The sequence below is a fragment of the Podarcis gaigeae genome, assembly GCF_964106915.1.
Source record: "Podarcis gaigeae genome assembly, chromosome: 6".
Taxonomy (NCBI): domain Eukaryota; kingdom Metazoa; phylum Chordata; class Lepidosauria; order Squamata; family Lacertidae; genus Podarcis; species Podarcis gaigeae.
In genome coordinates this window covers 46876504-46895661 of record NC_139682.1, presented here as the reverse complement: position 1 = coordinate 46895661, position 19158 = coordinate 46876504, and the positions used below count along the sequence as shown (strand labels likewise).

At 39.3% G+C, this 19158-nt stretch overlaps 1 protein-coding gene across 2 annotated transcripts in view; it reads left to right on the top strand.

The window, feature by feature from the left end:
• Nucleotides 1-19158, top strand: part of MAPK14 (mitogen-activated protein kinase 14) — a 32157-nt gene that overhangs the window by 3569 nt on the left and 9430 nt on the right. Inside the window, exons 2-9 of one of the 2 annotated variants that reach the window (XM_083745053.1) lie at nucleotides 1986-2115; nucleotides 6268-6326; nucleotides 9731-9842; nucleotides 10992-11021; nucleotides 11544-11591; nucleotides 12064-12178; nucleotides 12533-12604; nucleotides 18769-18848. In XM_083745053.1, the coding sequence (XP_083601179.1) occupies nucleotides 1986-2115; nucleotides 6268-6326; nucleotides 9731-9842; nucleotides 10992-11021; nucleotides 11544-11591; nucleotides 12064-12178; nucleotides 12533-12604; nucleotides 18769-18848 (646 nt within the window). The remainder of the gene's footprint in view (nucleotides 1-1985; nucleotides 2116-6267; nucleotides 6327-9730; nucleotides 9843-10991; nucleotides 11022-11543; nucleotides 11592-12063; nucleotides 12179-12532; nucleotides 12605-18768; nucleotides 18849-19158) is intronic. The other variant, XM_083745054.1, reaches the window with a different exon arrangement.

The following is a 19158-nucleotide window of genomic DNA, read 5'->3' as shown; positions in this document are numbered from 1 at the left end:
AGTTGTGCTTTTTTTCTCATCATTAGAGACCTGGGCTCATATAAAGCTTCTGTTTCAGGCTGCTTAGAGCACTACACATAGTGGGTATACACTGAAACCCTTGCAAGTCTTCCTGAAACTCCCATACTTCAGTGAGGGACAGCTATCTGTATTCTCTATAATGTACCATTCACTTTCATGGTATAAGTGAGGATGAAGCTGCTTACCTAGCCCCCTGAGCTTGCATTATAGGAAGGAATTTCTCATTTGTTATGGCCCACTACCACCACCCAGTAATTATTTTCAGACTTCATCTTCTAAGTTTATATTGCTTTCACTTGTTCCTCTCTACAGCTAGCTAGGTCCAGATAAGGAATTATTGGGGGCAACTTGTGTCTTACGGACCTTTGTAGATCATACTAATATCACCAAGAAAAAATACCAGCATTTCCCATTTTTCCACACTGCTTCTGTTAAAACATCCAAATAATTTCTGACTGAATTGTTAGATATGTCAAATGTATGTGTTCTGATCTGAAGGATGGTGGTTTGCACTTCTCTGTAACTTAGTAACTATCACAAATCATTACATTTTTGTTAAAATGTGTGGCACTTGTTTGAGATCTTCAGAAAAATTAACATATCTTTCTACTGTTTTCATCATGCCTTATCCCTACCCTGATTTCAGATCATTTAAGTCTCTGCTCACAATATTTTTGTCAGGGAAAACTTGATTTAGATGCAAAAAAGGGAATAAAAAGCAGAAGTGGAGTTTTGTTTGCAACTAAACATTTTTCCTGGCTCTTGCAACATGTGTTCTGTGGTAAGGCAAGGTGCAGGGCAGTGCCATATTGACAGGGTAAATTAAAAGGGAACTTGTTCTTTAAAACAATGCTTCAGTAGAAGCATACTAAAAATGCCTCATCAATTCCATATTATGATCAGGTACCAAACATAAATTATTTAAAAGCAAATCCATACTAGTCTAGAGTCAATTGAGAAGTACGAGTGGCTTCCTGCTTCCTGCTAGTGTGGATGTATCCGTGCATCTTTGCAGAAAGGCATTTTGCATCATTTGTATCTGTAGGTATTTCCAGTAATTTAACACAAGTCAGTGAATTGCAAACCTAATCAACTTCATTTATCAGGCAAGTTTTGCCTAATGCTCCACTCCCCTTTTTTAAAAAAGACTTGATATGTATCCAAGTACCTAGTTTTCACACTAAGAAAAACAAATAAACTTTAGAAAATATTCCACAATTGTCCCAGGTATAGACAGGTGCCCATGACAATGGCACCAAAGTATGCTGTTGTAACCACATTGCTTGTATGTGTGTATATGTTTTATGTATGTGTGTATGTATGTGTTTTAGGGTGAGGAGTAGTCTGGCTTTCTGATGGTAAAACTTGGAATGCCAAAAAAATCTGCAAAATGTATTCCATAGGCAGTGACCTCTGTACCATACCACCTTCAAGTTATCATCCCTGTAAAGCTATTGGCTAACATCACCTGAAAATTCACTTACTACTAGAGATCCTAGGTATTCAGTGCCTTATTTCTACAAAAAACTTGCTTGGAGACATCCATCATGTGTCTGCTAATGCTGTGACCTGGACACAGCGAGCACTAGCTTCTGAAATGTCACAATATTCTGTTAAGGTTGAAATGTTTGAAGTTACAGGAAGTCATTGCTATATCTCTTGCTGTGAGTCACTAAATGATTGCAAAAATTGTCATTCTTCCTTTATAAATCCAGCTGCAATTCCCAAACTCATCAATACATTCTTAAAACTTCCAATGATTCATTCTAAAACTTGTAAGCACCTTCACCTTTGTTTTCCTGCCTGCTCTTACAACTTAAACTTGTGACTTATTTCTTCTTGGGCACAAAGTTATATTCATTCAGTGAAACAAGATACCTATTGAATCATTTTCATGGGGGGGGGGATCCTATTTTAGTCTTAATAGGCATATTTAATGCTTTTTTTTAACTATTATTTTTTAGCTCAGCCTTTGATGCTAAAACTGGCCTGCGAGTGGCTGTGAAGAAATTGTCCAGACCATTTCAGTCCATCATCCATGCCAAAAGGACCTACCGTGAACTACGTCTGCTTAAACATATGAAACATGAAAATGTAAGTTTGGGGAGAAAACTAGAAATGTACATTTCATGTGGTTTCGCATCCTAGGTTAGGAGTGAATGCTGGCTTGATAACCATGGTGTACTTGGTACAGATAAAATGGCAGACCATAGTGTCGGGGTTTTGTTAAAAGAGTAGAGGGGCCAGAGCAAGAAAATGAATCATTCAAAAGTTCATTCCCAATACCTTCATCTTGACTGAAAGCTGAGAAAATGTAACATGTGTACCATAGTATTTTCAATATACTAGAGCCAGTTGGTTAAAAACTGTTTAAGAAGTTTCTTAGTTCTGATTTTGTGGTGGTTAGTAAAGTCCTGTATATTTCAAATGTTATGAAAACTTTCCTTACTGGTTAAATTCTCTAGTTTTAAAGTTAGCTTAATGCATGAGTACGTATTTTTTTTCATTTCATTCATTGTGTTGGGTAATGGCTTCCATGTGTTGATTTCAATATTTTCTTACAGAACATATTAACTAGGGGAGACCCTAACCTTGGGGGAAATAATGAGTCTGTTAATTACACAATTGTAAAATGTGAGAACTGTTGCAAAGTATCTCCCAGTCCCAGTTTGTTTCTGAAACACTACAAGAAGGATGTTGCAGAAACATTTCTACCTTTTATGTTGCTGTGAAGATTTTAGTGTTACTATTTCATAGTATGCAGGAATAATATGTGTGCACAGAGTACAAACTACTTCACATCTGTGCTCCAACTTTCTTCCCTTAACCCTAACCCCCCCAAATTATGCAATTGTAGTACTAAATAAATACAACAGTGTATACCTTAGGGTGATTTTTAAGTACCTTTTTTGGAACAGTTGTATTTCTGTTCATAATATTTCTTCAGACATGCCAGCAAACACCAGAGGTGTGACAAAAGCAGGGTGACTGACATAGGAAAGCACCTCCTAATCTCCTAAAGCAGGAATGAGGAAGCTGCAGTCTTTCAGAGGTTGTTGGACTTCATTCACATCAGCCTCATCCAGGATGGCCAACAGTCAGGAGTGATGGGCATCCCAAAAACATTTGGAGGACTACAGATTTACCACCCCAATAGTAAACCCTTGGTTCACTAGCATTTGGGTAGATTTTTAATGACAGCACTTACAGTCAAACCTCGATTAATGAACGTAACCCGTTCCGGAAGACCGTTCCACTTCCAAAATGTTAAACAACCGGGACACGGCTTCCAATTGGTTGCAAGAGCTTCTTGCACTCAAGCAGAAGCCGCTTTGGATGTTTGGGTTCTGAAAAACATTCAAAAACCGAAGCATTTACTTCCGGGTTTTTGGCATTCGGGAGCTGAAACGTTCGAAAATGGAGCCGTTTGAGAATCGAGGTTTGATGGTACTACTTACTATTCATCTGTTTTAACCACACTGTAACGTTTGGTCCATAATTTTTTATTTTCCTATAAATGTAGGAGAATCTTTAGTTCTTGCATTTCAAACAGGAAGGTATTCTTGCAGCAGTTTTACAATGTAATTACTTGGTTGGGCCTGAGTGTACTATAAAAATAGTCTTTTCACGTATTTGTCCCAAGTTGAAGCTTTCTAACACAACTATGAGTGACAAAGTGTTTGGAGAGGACAAAGAAGGAGATGGGAGGAGTGAAAATAATTTACCACTGAGGCAGAACATAGGTTAGCAGCCATAGCTTAGGGCAAGGAACTACACATCATAGAAGCCCTAACTGTAGTCTTGACCACAGCTATAATGCCCAAGGCCCTTCTAGTTCTTGAGCCATCTGTGTATTCTGCCTGATCACTTCTTTGTATCCATGGGGATTAGATTTAGCTGTGTTGGTAATGTTTAGTCAAAACTCAGATGACAAATACATTAATGAAATAAATAAGTACATTACAATGTATTTACTTTAAAAGAAAAGTGAGATGTTCAAGAATCCAAATTCTTTGTTGGATACATGAACATGTTGTCAGATAAATTCCAGGACATTTTGTAATCCTTGGGATTTATGCATAGAGTTTATTTGTAAGCACTAATATAGTGTCTGGCTCTCTTTATTTTCCATGTCTTGTGCAAAAATAGCTGCCCTCTGGCACTTGCAAAAAACATCCACTGATCTGTGTGCATTTAGTATATACAGTAGTGATAAGTAGAAATTTCTGCAGTTGAAATAAGTTATCACATTTGGGTTTCAACTGTGCACATGAATGAAAATATTGTATGCCTCAGAGATGGAGCCTGTATTATAATAAGATTACCCTGTATAATATCTTCACTTTACACCAGCCTTTTGGGAAAAGAAACATGAGTAAAACTAGTCAAGATGCCTGAGCCATGAATTAGCTTTCCTATTTACTATATGTGTATATTTGTGGGATTATTATTCTAGTGTGAAGCATGTGGTAGTCTTCTGGTCACATTTCCCCTACATTTAGTTAATTTTGTTTGTGAGGGAACAGACCATTGTTGTCATTGCTGGAGAGGTTTGTACTGATAGCAGTACTTGCAAATGTATGTTTTTAAACACTCTTCTCCAAATTCTACTTAATGTGATGTATCCCTACTTAAAGCCTGTTAAAAAATGTGAATGAACAAAGTCATATTTCATGCTCTCTGGTGTGAAATTACATGTTACATGTAAACGTGTAATGGAATCCTAAAAGCTCTTTTTAATTAGAAAAGTCAGTTTGCTAGAGGGTGATTAAGATCAGATGAGTCACATCTCCCTTCCTCTGCCTGAGTTCCATGATGCATTTGTAAGGGCAGAGGGTAGTCATAGAAAGTAGTGATGGCATGCTTGCCCTCCCATCCCCCTGATTACCCTATACAGTGGTACCTCAGGTTACAGACGCTTCAGGTTACAGACTCCGCTAACCCAGAAATAGTACCTCGGGTTAAGAACTTTGCTTCAGGATGAGAGCAGAAATCGTGCTCCGGCGGTGTGGCAGCAGCAGGAGGCCCCATTAGCTAAAGTGGTGCTTCAGGTTAAGAACAGTTTCAGGTTAAGAACAGACCTCTGGAACGAATTAAGTTCTTAACCTGAGGTACCACTGTAGTACTAACTAGCCAGAGAGCTATTTAGCTAGCTGACACTAACTTCCGGACTTGGTTTAGTTGAAATACTACCACCAAATTACCTTGACTTGTACCCAGTGGCCACATTCAAATGAGAGATGAACAAGCCTTTTGTCCAAACATGCAGCTACCGTATTTTTCGCTCTGTAAGACGCACCTAGTTTTTGGAGAAGGAAAACAAGAAAAAAAATATTCTGAATCCCAGAAGCCAGAACATCAAGAGGGATTGTTGCGCAGCAAAAGCAGCGATCCCTCTTGCTGTTCTGGCTTCTGGGATAGCTGTGCAGCCTGCATTCGCTCCATAAGATGCACACACATTTCCCCTTACTTTTTAGGAGGGAAAAAGGGAGTCTTATAGAGCAAAAAAACCAGTACTTTGTTTCGCTAGGTTGTCTTCAGTTAACTATAGATTTCCATTACATCTGAGCTCATAACCTATAGTTAACTGCTTTCGAACAGGGCAGGATATCAAGCCATGCTTTGGCATATTGTGGCTTGTTCTGAAGCTGTTAACCAAGGCCTCCATTTCAGAGCCGTTGAGAAACTATACTTGTACAGTTCCAGATTTGTTTGCTTGTACAGCAAAGAGAGAAAAGAAGTTACATGTGCACCCACAAGGTTCATTTATATCTCATCTCATTAAGCTGAGATAAGATTTTCTGAACGTACCCAGTGTGTATCACTGCATATTTACATTGGAGGTAGCGCTGAGCTATTTGATATGTTTACACCTCTTGTTTTTGAAAAATAAGTAGCAATTATGCTTTTTTTAAAAAATTGTCGATTCTTTTCATTAAGGAAAATAGTTTACAACGGAAACAGTGATCTGGAGCCAAAGGTGCAGCAGGAGGAGTCCATGCATGCAACATGATTCCTTTCTCTGATATTTTTCAACATGCCACATTACAAGATATTTGAAAGTTGCCACATTTAAAGGAACTATTTTGAGTTTGCATCTGTGTAAGGATAAAAGTCTTATTTATGTGCAAGTCCATGTGTTCGTGTAGTAGGTAATTTGAATTGGGAAAGTGTATATATGTGAGTTGGGAAATGGCAGATAAATGTAGAAAATGTTATTCCTTGTGTGTCTTTTTCCCTTTCTAGGTTATTGGTCTTCTAGATGTGTTCACACCTGCAAAGTCACTAGAAGAATTCAATGATGTGTAGGTAACCCTTCATAGCCTTGATGTTGGAAATAGTTTCCAGCCTTGATGGAAACGTCCTTATCTATAAGGAGCATTAATGTAATAGAATCAAAGGTTTCAGTTTAGACAGGACTTTAGATTGCTATTGGACAATGAAATTAGACATATGGAGGAGGAAATGAATGAAGTCATTGCATTTACTTTACTGTGATAGAAGTATGTAGTCACAACCCTTCATTAATTAGCATGGAAGGTAGCTATGGGCTGTTTCACACACTAGATTTTCTTTACTCAGTAGTGGGAGTATGAAATTATTCAGTCATGTGTGGAAACTGTAATATCTACTTTGCCATGTTCACATTTGCCAAGAAGTTGACATCTGGCTCTGAACTGAAAAATCTGCTTAATAGTTACAGTATATTGAACTCACTTTATGTAACTATTTCCCATCATGCAAATAGCCTGTAAATACAACAGTCTAGCAAATGGCGTTTCCATGCACTGCTCTGATTTGCCAGAAGCGGCTTAATCATGCTGGTCACATGACCCGGAAGCTGTACACCGGCTCTCTTGGCCAGTAAAGCGAGATGAGCGCAGCAACCCCAGAGTCGTCCGCGACTGGACCTAACGGTCAGGGGTCCCTTTACCTTTACCATTACCTTTACAGCTCGCTAGCACTGTAGCTCAGCTCTCAGCTGGTGTGATCTAGAATCCTCAGTGAAGGTCTCCCTCTTTAAAGTCATGTTATCAGTTTGAGGGTGTTTTTTTACTTTACAGTCCTACCTCGGCTCTTGAACACCTTGGGAGTCGAAAGCTCCAGCTCCCGAATGCCCCAAACCCAGAAGTGAGTGTTCTGGTTTTCAAACATTCTTTTGGAAGCCGAACATTTGACGGGGCTTCCGATTGGCTGCAGGAGCTTCCTGCAGCCAACGAGAAATCGCGCTTTGGAAGTTGAACATTTCGGAAGTTGAACGGACTTCTGGAATAGATTCTGTTTGATTTCCGGGGTACAATTGTACTAGGCTCTATGTCTGCTCATGCACAGTAGATCCCAGAACATACTGTGTATTACTTAGGTTTCCAATTTCAAATATTCCAATTTCAAACTTTAGGCCATCCAAATTTTGGATCTTAATTCCCCTCCCCCCTTGGTTTTGTGCCTGGAAGTGGAATATATATGAGTTATTCTGCAACTTAACAGTTTTAATTTATTACTGAATCCAGTTCTCGGGCCTAAGCCATTTGAATTAAATGGCACAGTACACAGGATTGTCATGCTTATAGAAGCATAACAATTTTAAATGTTCCATAATTAGGTGCCCTGAGTTACTTGTGGAGACAGAGGTTTTAAAGCTTTTTAGTAGCAGAATATTATTGTTGCTTTAAGGTTACCTTATGCAGGTGCAGTTACTGTCCAAAGCAGGAATGGCAAGTGTATCGTAAAAAGGAGGGGGAAGTGTCACACATTGAGGGAGGAGAGTGGGAAATCAAGACTGAGCAAAGTACTTTATATGGAAGGACTTTTGGGTTTTGGTAGGAAATTGCTTTTTTTTAGCAAGGAGGGGAGTAATGTATTAATCATGTGACCATCTTCAGTCACATAGAATGATTGAGCCCTGGTATATTTAGTCATTACTTTGTACCAAGGCAGACTCATGGATACTTGCAGTTGTATGATGAGACAAATGACAGATGTCTTAAATAGCTGTTTATAAACCTGTTGGACTTGTATGTGACAGTTTCAAAGCACATGTTGAGACAGGCTTCCTGTCACAATAAGTCCATGTAGAAGTATTTTATTAATGATGTACATACACCCTATACACACCTTTTACCATGTTCATACTCTTGTGGAGAACTGGAAAGACTGAATCAATGCAGAGATCAGCCTAGTTTCATCGTTGTTGAAAGGTAGTAAAATTACTGATTTCAATACGTCTTTTTCTCTTGGGGCTTCACATTTAAAAATACTTAAACTAACAACTATTTTGTACTAGGAGCTGGTTCCCATATAGCCCTGCCATATGGGTGGGGTGGAGAATACATGTAAATTCTTGTGTGAGTAGATCCTGCCAAACATTAGTCTGACTTAGGAAAAGGAGTAGATGTACTGTGTGGTTATACTTAGGTGCTGTGAGTGGTTGGGGAGAGTGTGCAAATCTGAGACTCATTCCTTGGCCTCAGCCCTCTGTAATCTACAAGCTAAGACCTTGCATGAAGGAGACCCAAAATAAATATAGGAAAAATAAGTTAATTGTGAATTTAAATTACAGTGCAGCCGTAAGAAGTCTCTTATTATCTATTGGAATTTTAAATAGAATGGATCTTTCTAAACAATGAGAGATGCAGGGTTATACATGAATCTGCAAAAGATAGAACTGTCTTATTGCTTATTGTCTTACATTATGAATACACTCTTTTTTGCATTGCAACACAAGTGTATCATATACCTCTGTACTAAATGGTTTACATTCTTTATAATGTCTTGTATCCAATATAGTGCTAAGTACCTGTCACATCAGGATTTCCACTTGTCCACTCGTGCAAAGGGACTTCCCCCATCTTGTCCCTCTGAACACATCTCAAATCTGTTTTGAAGGTTTTCTCAACCCTCTGGAATAGATTGCGAGAGGATGCAGGAGGAGGAGAGGGAGGGAAGTCCCATTGTGCAAGAAGAAATCCATGTGCTGATGGAAACAACGGAGTTAGATGCTGCCCCATGTAGTCTCACCATACATTTAAAATTGTATCTGTACCATAGCAGACTACTGGCTGTGAAAAGGTCATACATAAAACCAATGAATTTTCATAAATGCAATAGGTTGGATCCAGATTTAGCCGTATTTGAAGAAGTTGGTGAGTAACTGATTTCAGTGGAAACTAGGCAGCTAACAGACCAGCCTAAATCCCTGTTCTATCATGGTGGAGGGAATTTTAATGGCACAGAGTTATCCCTCTGCCTGGTTCTACCACCTTTTGCTGTTGGCAGGGAACAGCTGCACCCTGTTGCACCGACCCAAAAGGCAGGTCAGCAGAAGCTGCTGCTACTGCCAGTATACTTGCCAGCAGTAGCCAGTGGAAAACTCCCCTGCTAGGGGGTGATTGGGGGATGATCTGTGCTGTACAGGATCTCCTGTGCTGACCACCCTGCTGCCACATGATGGCAACAGGTCTTATCCAGGCAACTGAGGTGATGGCACAGCAAAGGGATATATTCCCTTTCTGCCACCTTCTGCTCTAGCTGGTGTGATTGGTAAGACTGTGGAAGTGGTGGTGACTACATGGCACTTTCAAAGCCCACCGCTGCCAGTGATTGATCCCTAACTTAACCTGAACAAAATCCAGTGCTTCTCTAGAAATGCTCTGACTCGCTCACCTACAACACATGGAGATAATACCATTGTTTAATTCTTGTTTTTTAGATACCTTGTAACCCATCTTATGGGGGCAGATCTGAACAATATTGTGAAATGTCAGAAGCTCACAGATGACCATGTACAGTTTCTAATCTATCAAATTCTTCGTGGTTTGAAGGTATTTGCATTGACTCTATTACTGTTGTATTCTGTATGCAGGTGGCAAATAAAAGACATACTTTCTTCCCCTTAGAGAAGTCCATAGGCATACTTTGGATTCAGATAAAAACACCACCACATGGTCCTGAATTGGTTGAACTGACCCCCATTATGACAGTCATGAAATATTAGCTGTTCTTTTTGAGAGTCTGAAGAGAGGCAAAGATATCATTACATGCTGCTCTCCTGAATCAGCTCAGACTTGCCTCTTGTATTCTGCTCTCCTCATGTTCGGAGGAACTAAATGTTCTTTCTGTGTGGGAGGATTTTGTTTTATGTGTTACATTCCCTTTGGTGGGGGGGGGGGGGAGGCACTGCAAAAAAAACCAAACAGTTACCTAGGGGGAAAGAAGGGAACGGGATCCTGCTGGAGATAGCAAGGCAGAAGTTAATACTTTCTGCTCAGTGGTGCTCTCTTGTTTCACCCTTCTGTGTAGGAAAACAAGGAAGGGTGTTGAGAGCCCACAGAAAGATAGTGAGAGCTACAGCATTTGCAGCATGATCATGGGCCCTTTTGTCAATTTCAAGTCTATATTTTCTGACCCGAAGAAGGAATGTGCTCCTAATTGGTTTGTCATATGCAGGTGATTCTAATCTATGAAACACACTGCATGCATTAGCTCAGAGAAACAGTTGTGTGGCTTTTGAACAATTAGCACAGCCTTACTGGAAATAAGTTATAAATTGTTGTTATTTTTTAAGTAGAATTTCCTTCCAGAACTTCTAGATGCCCTCTTAAATGTTAAATGTTGTGAACCTTGTGAGGTTACTATCTTGTGAGATTTCTGGGGCACCAGACAGATGCAGACTTTGATTCAGTAGTTTCAAAATGCATCTGTACTTTGCCACAGAATGGGGAAGAACCAAATATGAAGGGATGAAAATATGAACATTGTGCAGGCATTATTCCCTCTTCCTTTCTAGTTGGAAATGACTTTGGTTATCTTCAAAGGAACAAACTTAGAGCAGACATTTCTCACACGTCATTACAAAACCACTGAATGCTAGATGAGTAAATGTAATACAAGACATAGACTTTCATAAGCCATGGACCTTCATAATGGAAATTAGTGTCTGAACCTAATCTTCAAAATATTTTTATTTTCAGTATATCCATTCAGCTGACATAATACACAGAGTGAGTATTATTTTTAGTGTAAACTATTCAATGAAAGCAGCATCCTGGGAAGTTGTAGCATTAGATCTTTGTATATCAAAGCAGCAGTAAAATTGAGCTAAAAGTTCAATACAATTGCAATAAATATTTTAGTTAATGCTGGGAGAGAGTGAGTCTAGACAGATTCTGTTCAGGCACAGTTCACTTTACCATGGGATTGGCTCTGGCCATCACTTTTCTTAACATGTGCCTGCAGAGTACAGAACTGTAATTTGACTTGTTTCATATATTTGATTGGTTGGTTGTTTTTTCAGGGGTGGGATTAATTCTTGTTTATATACATATGGCTGATGCATATAGTTGAAAATCTCAGTGAAGTGTGGATTATGGTAGGATTGTATTACAGTTAACATAACATCTGAAGATTGTTTTTGAAAGTTGAGGAGTACATTAGATGTTGCCTCTGCTAAATTTCATGGTTGGGACAGCTTTTTTATCATTGCAATGCTGTGACACCAGTATCTCTTTTTCTCTTTCCTTTAGGATTTAAAACCTAGTAACCTAGCTGTGAATGAGGACTGTGAGCTGAAGGTAAGGTGGTGTTAGTGTACACATAGCTTGTGGGCAGCCTAGCAATCATTTGTTTAATAGGTCAGGACCTGAATATCTTAACAGGAAAATGTAGGCACTAATATAAGCAAGTCTGTTGACCCCTGAACAAATATTTTAGAATTTATGAGTCTTTGTACACTGTTGGCTCAAAAGGTATTTAATAAAAGTTCCAATTCAGTTATTCCATGGTTGTGTATTTGTGGTACTCTTGAACTGCTCTTGTTTGAAATTGGGCACAGTGCGGTTAGGGAGTCACATAAGAGCTGTAAATCCTTGACAAATTTAGTCTTACAAAAGTATGTTTCACCAAACCTATTTCTGGAAGTGTTCAGCAACATTTCTTTTCATCCATTTTTTGCATCTTCTGCAAATGTAGCTAATCAGATCAAAAGTCCAGCTTGTCCTTTTAAAAAAAATGTAGCAGTGCATTACTATCTTCCCTGTTCTGCAGATTCTGGATTTTGGATTGGCGCGACACACAGATGATGAGATGACGGGGTATGTAGCAACTAGGTGGTACAGAGCTCCTGAGATCATGCTGAACTGGATGCATTACAATCAAACAGGTACGGTGTCTCATTAATCAAACCATCAGAGATTTGTATAATAAAACTGTATCATAGAATTCTGTGCCACAGTGGAATTGCCTCACTCTGTTGTAATATTAATATAAGAGACCTAATTTTTCAAGCATAATTTGATATCTATATCATTAACAGAACTAGGTCTGCATCTGAAGTTGTCAAATTCATGTTTATCAAGAGTACAAATATGTGCTTTTTCTTGCTGTCATACTAAAGCTAAGCATTTTAGGATTAGGTTAACCATTGCAATTGGTTTTATTTAAATCTTTTGGAATGCTGGAACAGGGATCTGGCTAGAGGAGTCTGGCTTCTAAATTCATTCTGCTTTTTCCTCAGTTGATATTTGGTCTGTTGGATGTATTATGGCTGAACTGTTGACTGGAAGAACGCTATTCCCTGGTACAGACCGTATCCTTTAAAAACATCTAAAAATGAACTGAAACATTCATTTTCACACACAGCAACATGTAACCCAAGGAAGACCTAGGAACCAGCTCTGCACTTTGGTGTTGGAATTCTTTCTATGCAGATGAATGCATTTTGAAAACTACTGCTGCATTCTCCAAGAATGCTTTTTGCAGGTGGTTGAAATGCATTATTTCAGTCTGTGGTTTAACATTAGGGTTTCACTTTCTCTGTCTTTGCTTGTTCTTCTCTATAAAAGCTTTGAAAGTGGCCTTCCACCTTGAAGGGAAAATGTAATTACTTTTTTCAGCATCTCTGAGATCTGTTTTCCAGTTCCAGTAATTCAGATGTCCTATCAAACTACTTCAGTTTTGATACTAAGGTTCTATGAGAAGACCGGTTCCCTCATAATGTTTAACAACCCCAGAGTAAAGGGATATCTTGACAAGTCAGTGACTTGGCTTGTAAAAGAATATATAATCTACAGGTAGATCTGTTAATCTGTTCTTATGTAACTTATAAAAATGACACAAAATAAAGGATTCTGTGTTGGCCCATAAGAAAAATTCCAAAATCCATATTATGGCAATACTTTTATTAAGCCAACCAAAATAGTGGACAAGCAATCGAGTTCTCAAATCAAGACTTGGGAAGAGAATGCATGGCTGGTGGTAACACCATGACTGTGCATTTTGAAAGAGTCTAAAGGCAAAATGTGGGAAGAGGTAGTAGGCTCTCACATGGAACTTTTAAATGCTGTGTTGCTGTTTCGTTGTACCAATGTTTACTTGAAAGGAAGAAACAATGGCAAATTTCCTATTTTTGGAACTACAAAAACCAGCTGTTACTCAGGTCTGTCTCCATCCTTACATGAAGCACACAGGTTTATGTTTTGGATATATGGAAAAGCAGAATAAAGAGGAAGGGCTATAGCTCTGGGGTAGAGCATCCGCTTCTTAACTTCCTAAAGAGAAAGGCAGTCTTATTAACAAAAGTGTACTTTTTTTTTGCCTTGCACCCCACCTATACTTAACCTTTACCCACCTGAACTTTCTACCTCTGATAATATAAATACTAACTACTTTCTCTTCATTCTTCTCTACCTGTCCAGGTCACACAAAAAGTCAACCTGTATGGCATTTCACCTAAAGATAGAAGCAAACCAGGGTACCAGTTGTTTTTTGTAGTTTTTTTGTATATAAATTTTGTTTTAAAAAATAAATATGGGAAATCAGGCATCATCAGCCCATCTTTATACCTTGGTGCAACCTGATACCTGCATAGCCCTTACAGAACCTCATTTGAATGTCTGCTGCTTCCTCCCACATTATGCCACAGGACTCTTTATCAAGTGCAGACTCATGGCTTTACCACTAGCTAAATATTCTGTCCTCAGCCCCCCATTTTATCCAAACAACAGCCTTAGGCTGAGCAACAGGGACTGGCCCAAGGTCATCCAGTGAGCTTCATGACTGAGTGGGGACTTGAATCTTGGTCTCCAGGTCCTAGTCCAATACTTAAGCCTCTTTAACATACTGGCACACTCTATAATATAAAAAAGCATTCTGTGTATAATTCAGAAGATGTATTTGTCCCTAATCTGAAGTCTAAAGTATTGGCAGGATCCGTGCAACCCTTTTATCAGTTATTAATGGAGAGATTTTGAAAGAAAAGAATATCTTGATATTCTGTCCAGTTGCACTGTGTCCACCAAAATATGTTCAATGGGAATGAAACATTTAAAAGTTTCTGGGTTATCCGTGTAAAAGTAATAAATAAATGGATTGAATCCTAGGGAAATAAAATATATTTTTGCATTTAGTTTTCTGACTATTAAATATTTCATGAAGGGGAGTGTGTGATGTTGATCTTTGTGGAAAAAACTAAACACATTTATTTTAGGTTTTAGGCTAATATTAGAAGGTGTGAAGATGGTCAAAGTCATTTATTTTATGGTTGTTTTTACCAAACTTTCCCAGAATAGATGAGGCAAATGTGAAAACTATATGATACATTTATAGCCTACATGTTGGATTTTCCCCCTTGTTTTTGTTGTGTTACCCTTTGCTTTCACTTCTTCCTGTTCACTTCTCCTTTTCCAAGGCCCTTACAGTTGTCTTTCTCCTTCTCCTTTTCTGTCTGAGGTATGTAGAAAAAGAAGTTTCTTGCCTAAAGAGCAAAATAGACATGTTTCAACTATGTTGGGTGCAGTTTTCATTTTTACAATATAAATATTTGTATTCTTTTCTCTATTACATGTACATACTCCTCTTTTTGAATGGTCCTAAATGAAGTTGTGTTTGCCTTCCACAAATCTTCACTCCATATGTGGCAGTTATTTAAGGCTAGGGTGGGGAGTGATAACCATTTCTGTCAGCTTCTTAATGGGAATAATGGATATGCATTCAAGGAATAATAACACATTGGCTTACATTATAGGAATTCTGTGAGTATACACAGCATGCAAATTGGTTTAACCAGTGGCAGGAATTTGTAAAGCAAGCTTTTATTACTCAGCTCTTGGAAATTTGATCTGCAGGAGATAGTGGGTTTGGGGGCTCCATTAGTGGGAGTTGCCAACTTAAACACTTGATGATCAGCAGCTACAGGTAAGGGAATGATTAAATGCCCAAGCTGTAATTGGTTAATATGCTGCATGTGCAGACTTAACTTCCGTAGCTAAATTATGTGTTTTGAAAATTGCTATAGGTTTGAGCATAACCAAAGTTGTAGCTGGTAGTACTGAACATTGCTGAACAGAGTTCATATTTCTTCTACCCTGACCCACATTAGGGTGCTCTCCATATTTTGAAATCGTGAATAGGGAATCGGGCTGGGCCTGTGTCTTCAAGTAATGTACCTTGATTGACCTATTTGGGACAAGTTGCTTTTTAAAAAAATAAATAATAATAAATCTTACTAACTGAATTACTACAATGATCTGGAATGACTAATTGGACTGTGATGTAGAATTTGTTATAAACATATTCTAAGTCAGGAAGATTTCTCAAAAAGTAGCCATATCAGAATAACGTGTTCTGGGTACTCTTGGTCTTGAATGCCCACTTGGACCTGGCATCTGGATTTTAAACTTGGCTTTTTGCTGTATTCACTGTTGGTCGTGGTAGCAAACTTTTCCCTTTTCTGTATGGTCAGTATTGGGACTTGCCAGTTCTTGAATTCATTCTTTTCTGAGATCTGCATGCTTTTCTTTGCTTATGGCTTTCTATGCACTCTGTTTACTTTTGCTTTGAGTTTACTAACAACTCTTTCCTAGTTAAGTAGCAGTTCACAAATTATATTGTTGATATATAGACGCAACAATCTTGTAATATTTTAATTGATTCATTGTGTTGGTTAGCTGCTTCCAACTGACTTCTGCTTCTTGCCCTAGTAAAGACTTTGTAGTGAAGTAATTAATGTTTGTCCGTGTATGCAGCAGACACAGTCTGTAAAAAAATAAAAAGCACTGACAGCAGATATATCTTTCATTACATTCTGATATTACTTAACTTTCAAATACCGTATTTTTCGTCCCATAGGACGCTCCGTCCCATAGGACGCACCTACTTTTTTTGGGGGGGGGGAAATAAAGGGGGGAAAATTCCTTTATTTCCCTGCCAAAACCAGGTCGGGGAACAGTGGGATGGCGGCGCTGCGCCTCCCCGCTGTCCCCCGAGCTTGTGGGGCTGGCCGATGTCTGTCCGGCGCGCGGGGCGCTCTGCTTCAGGGCGCCATGCGCGCCGGGCGGCAGGCTGCTGCCCGCAGCGTGGGGAGCCCTGCGGGGAACTCCTGCAGGGCTCCCCACGCTGCGGATGTCTGTCCGGCGTGCGGGGCGCTCTGCTTCAGGGTGCCCCGCCCGCCGGGTGGCAGGCTGCGGACACCTGCACGAAGCACGGGGCGTCCTCCAAAGGGCGCCCCGTGCTCCGCACTGCAGGATGCTGCCCGCAAGCCTTGCGCGCCCGGGGGGAGTTCCCCCGGGCACGCAAGGCTTGTGGATAGCTTCCTGGAGCCTGGAGAGCGAGAGCTGTCGGTGCACACCAACGCCTCTCACTCTCCAGGCTTCAGCGAAAGCCTGCATTCGCCCCATAGGACGCACACACATTTCCCCTTCATTTTTGGAGGGGGAAAAGTGCGTCCTATAGGGCGAAAAATACAGTACTTCAAACAACCAGAAAATGGTTGACTTACCATTATTTAGATGGCACATAGATTCATACTTTTGGTTGTACTATATAGTGTTCCCTTGTTTTAATTTACAAACTTGTGTTAACTTGTTCTGGCTGAAGCACATAGATGAAAACTGGCATCTTCTTTCAAAGATGAGCCTACATTGTGCAGGTTTTTGTTGGAGGCCTCAGTTCAAATCCAGCCTGGAATTCATGAAGTAGCTTTTGGGAAGTTACTGCTAGAAAGTAACTTGCTTTAAGGCTTAGTATAACTAAGGTGGGAATTATTTTGCAAATTGAATTTATATCCTGCCATTCCTTAGAACAGCCTTGATGCAGTTTCAAATTCAGGAGATTATTTTAATCTTCAGAGGCTGGAAAGTTCTCACTCTCCAATAGCTATGGGATTTCCTATGCAGTCAATAACTTTTTCTTACTCTCCCCACCATTGGGAGCATTGCTCATGAGCCCCAAGCCTGCTTTCCGATCTTAAGGATAGCAGTTCCAGGTGGGGTATAACTTCTAAGGCCCCTAAGGAGTTTGTGACTTTTTCAATCAGTTCCCTGCTTTGTTACACTAGCTGTTGTCCGTAAAACTCCCTGAGAGGACAGTGGAGGGAAGCAAGTGTAACTCATTAAAATATATATAACTGCCCATTAAATACTATGATAAAATGTCCAGATGGGTTTTGCTGACATGGGGTCTCCAGTTGTAATAAAAGTCACTGATTTCACAAAAAGGATTAGGACTGAGTGTAAATAGTGTTGACCGCCAACTTCTACAAAGTAGAAGTGTTGACAGCACCTGAAGTAGCCAGCATCCTAGAAAGCATTTACCAAGCTTTCCCAACCTGGTGCCCTCCAGATGTTTTGGATTAAATTTCCCACCATCTTCTGACCATTGGCTGGGCAGGCTGGGGTTGATAGGAGTTGGGAGTCCACTAGGTTGAGGTAAATTGGTTTTGTGCACTATTAAAATTAGCCTCAAAGTTGCTACTTTACCCAAGCTTTAAAAGTTAAGTCGAAACAAAACAAAAAACAAAAAAAAATCCCTTCCAGTAGCACCTTAGAGACCAACTAAGTTAGTTATTGGTATCTGAAGAAGTGTGCATGCACACGAAAGCTCATACCAATAACTAACTTAGTTGGTCTCTAAGGTGCTACTGGAAGGAATTTTTTTATTTTATTTTATTTTGTTTCGAGCAATTTCTACTTTCACTATCACCAGTGCATGCTAGTCTTTTACCATACTGCTTCTGCCACTAAATCTTAACTGTTACTAATGACTGGGAGTATAGGTCTAACCTAAAATAATCACAGAGAGCATCAATTATACCTGTTAATCACCATTGTATTCTGATTGCAAAATGTGCATGTTTGCCACGATTGGATAGTAGCTTGGAATGGTGGACAAGCCTTAGTAGAGCAATTAGAATATAGAGCATAGAGCAGAGCAGAGCAAAAAAAGCACTTTAACCTTAGAACCTCAACGAAGCTGTCTTCAGTTTGTTCCTTTGGACAGAAGCTTGGGTATATTTTCTCTTGTAAGGGTAGAAAGATTTAGACTGTAAAGCTATAGTTCTAAAAATTCTAGGTGCACTCATTCTATTCTGAATTAGGAATTGTCTCATCCCTTCCATGAACAGGAAAATTGCAACTTGTGAAAGAGGAACCACATTGGGTAAATTCAGCCTTGCAACAATTGATCACTCACATAAGCAGTTGTCTCCATATGTTAGCTGCTTGAAGAAACAAATGTGGCTAAATGTGTCCACATTTCTTGAACAGATTTGGGTATAGGATTTTCATCAGGTGGATATTTAAATGGTATGTGTCTTCTACATTAGATGTGTGCTAATATTACTTATTATTATTTATTATTATTTTGATTGAGACATTTGGTTTTCTTTTTTCCCCTTTAGTTTTATTCGGCTGCTGCTGTGATTTTTTTTCTCCCATTTTATTTGTCCCAGCATTTTCCTTTATGGTCCATCGTTAGATATTGATCAGTTGAAGCTCATTTTGAGACTCGTTGGAACACCAGGGCCTGAGCTTTTGAAGAAAATATCTTCAGAGTCTGTGAGTTTAAAGCTTGACTGTAATGCCTTGCCTTTTTGGATTTTGTGTTTTCCCTTTTGCTTTTCTTGCTTGTAGACTGCATCTATCTCCTTCCTGGTTAGTTTTGTCTTAAGCTTGTTTCCTTAGACACATCTTATTTTCCTTGGACACATCTTGAAGCCTCCCCTCTCTGCCTCTGTACTAGTCTTCATGTCCCATCTTACCTTCTTCTATTTTCTGTCTGTAGGCTATACTAAGCTTAGCTGAACACTGTGTACTTCATTGCACACTCTTGTTAAACGCTGTTAGGAACATGCTGCTACCAATATCC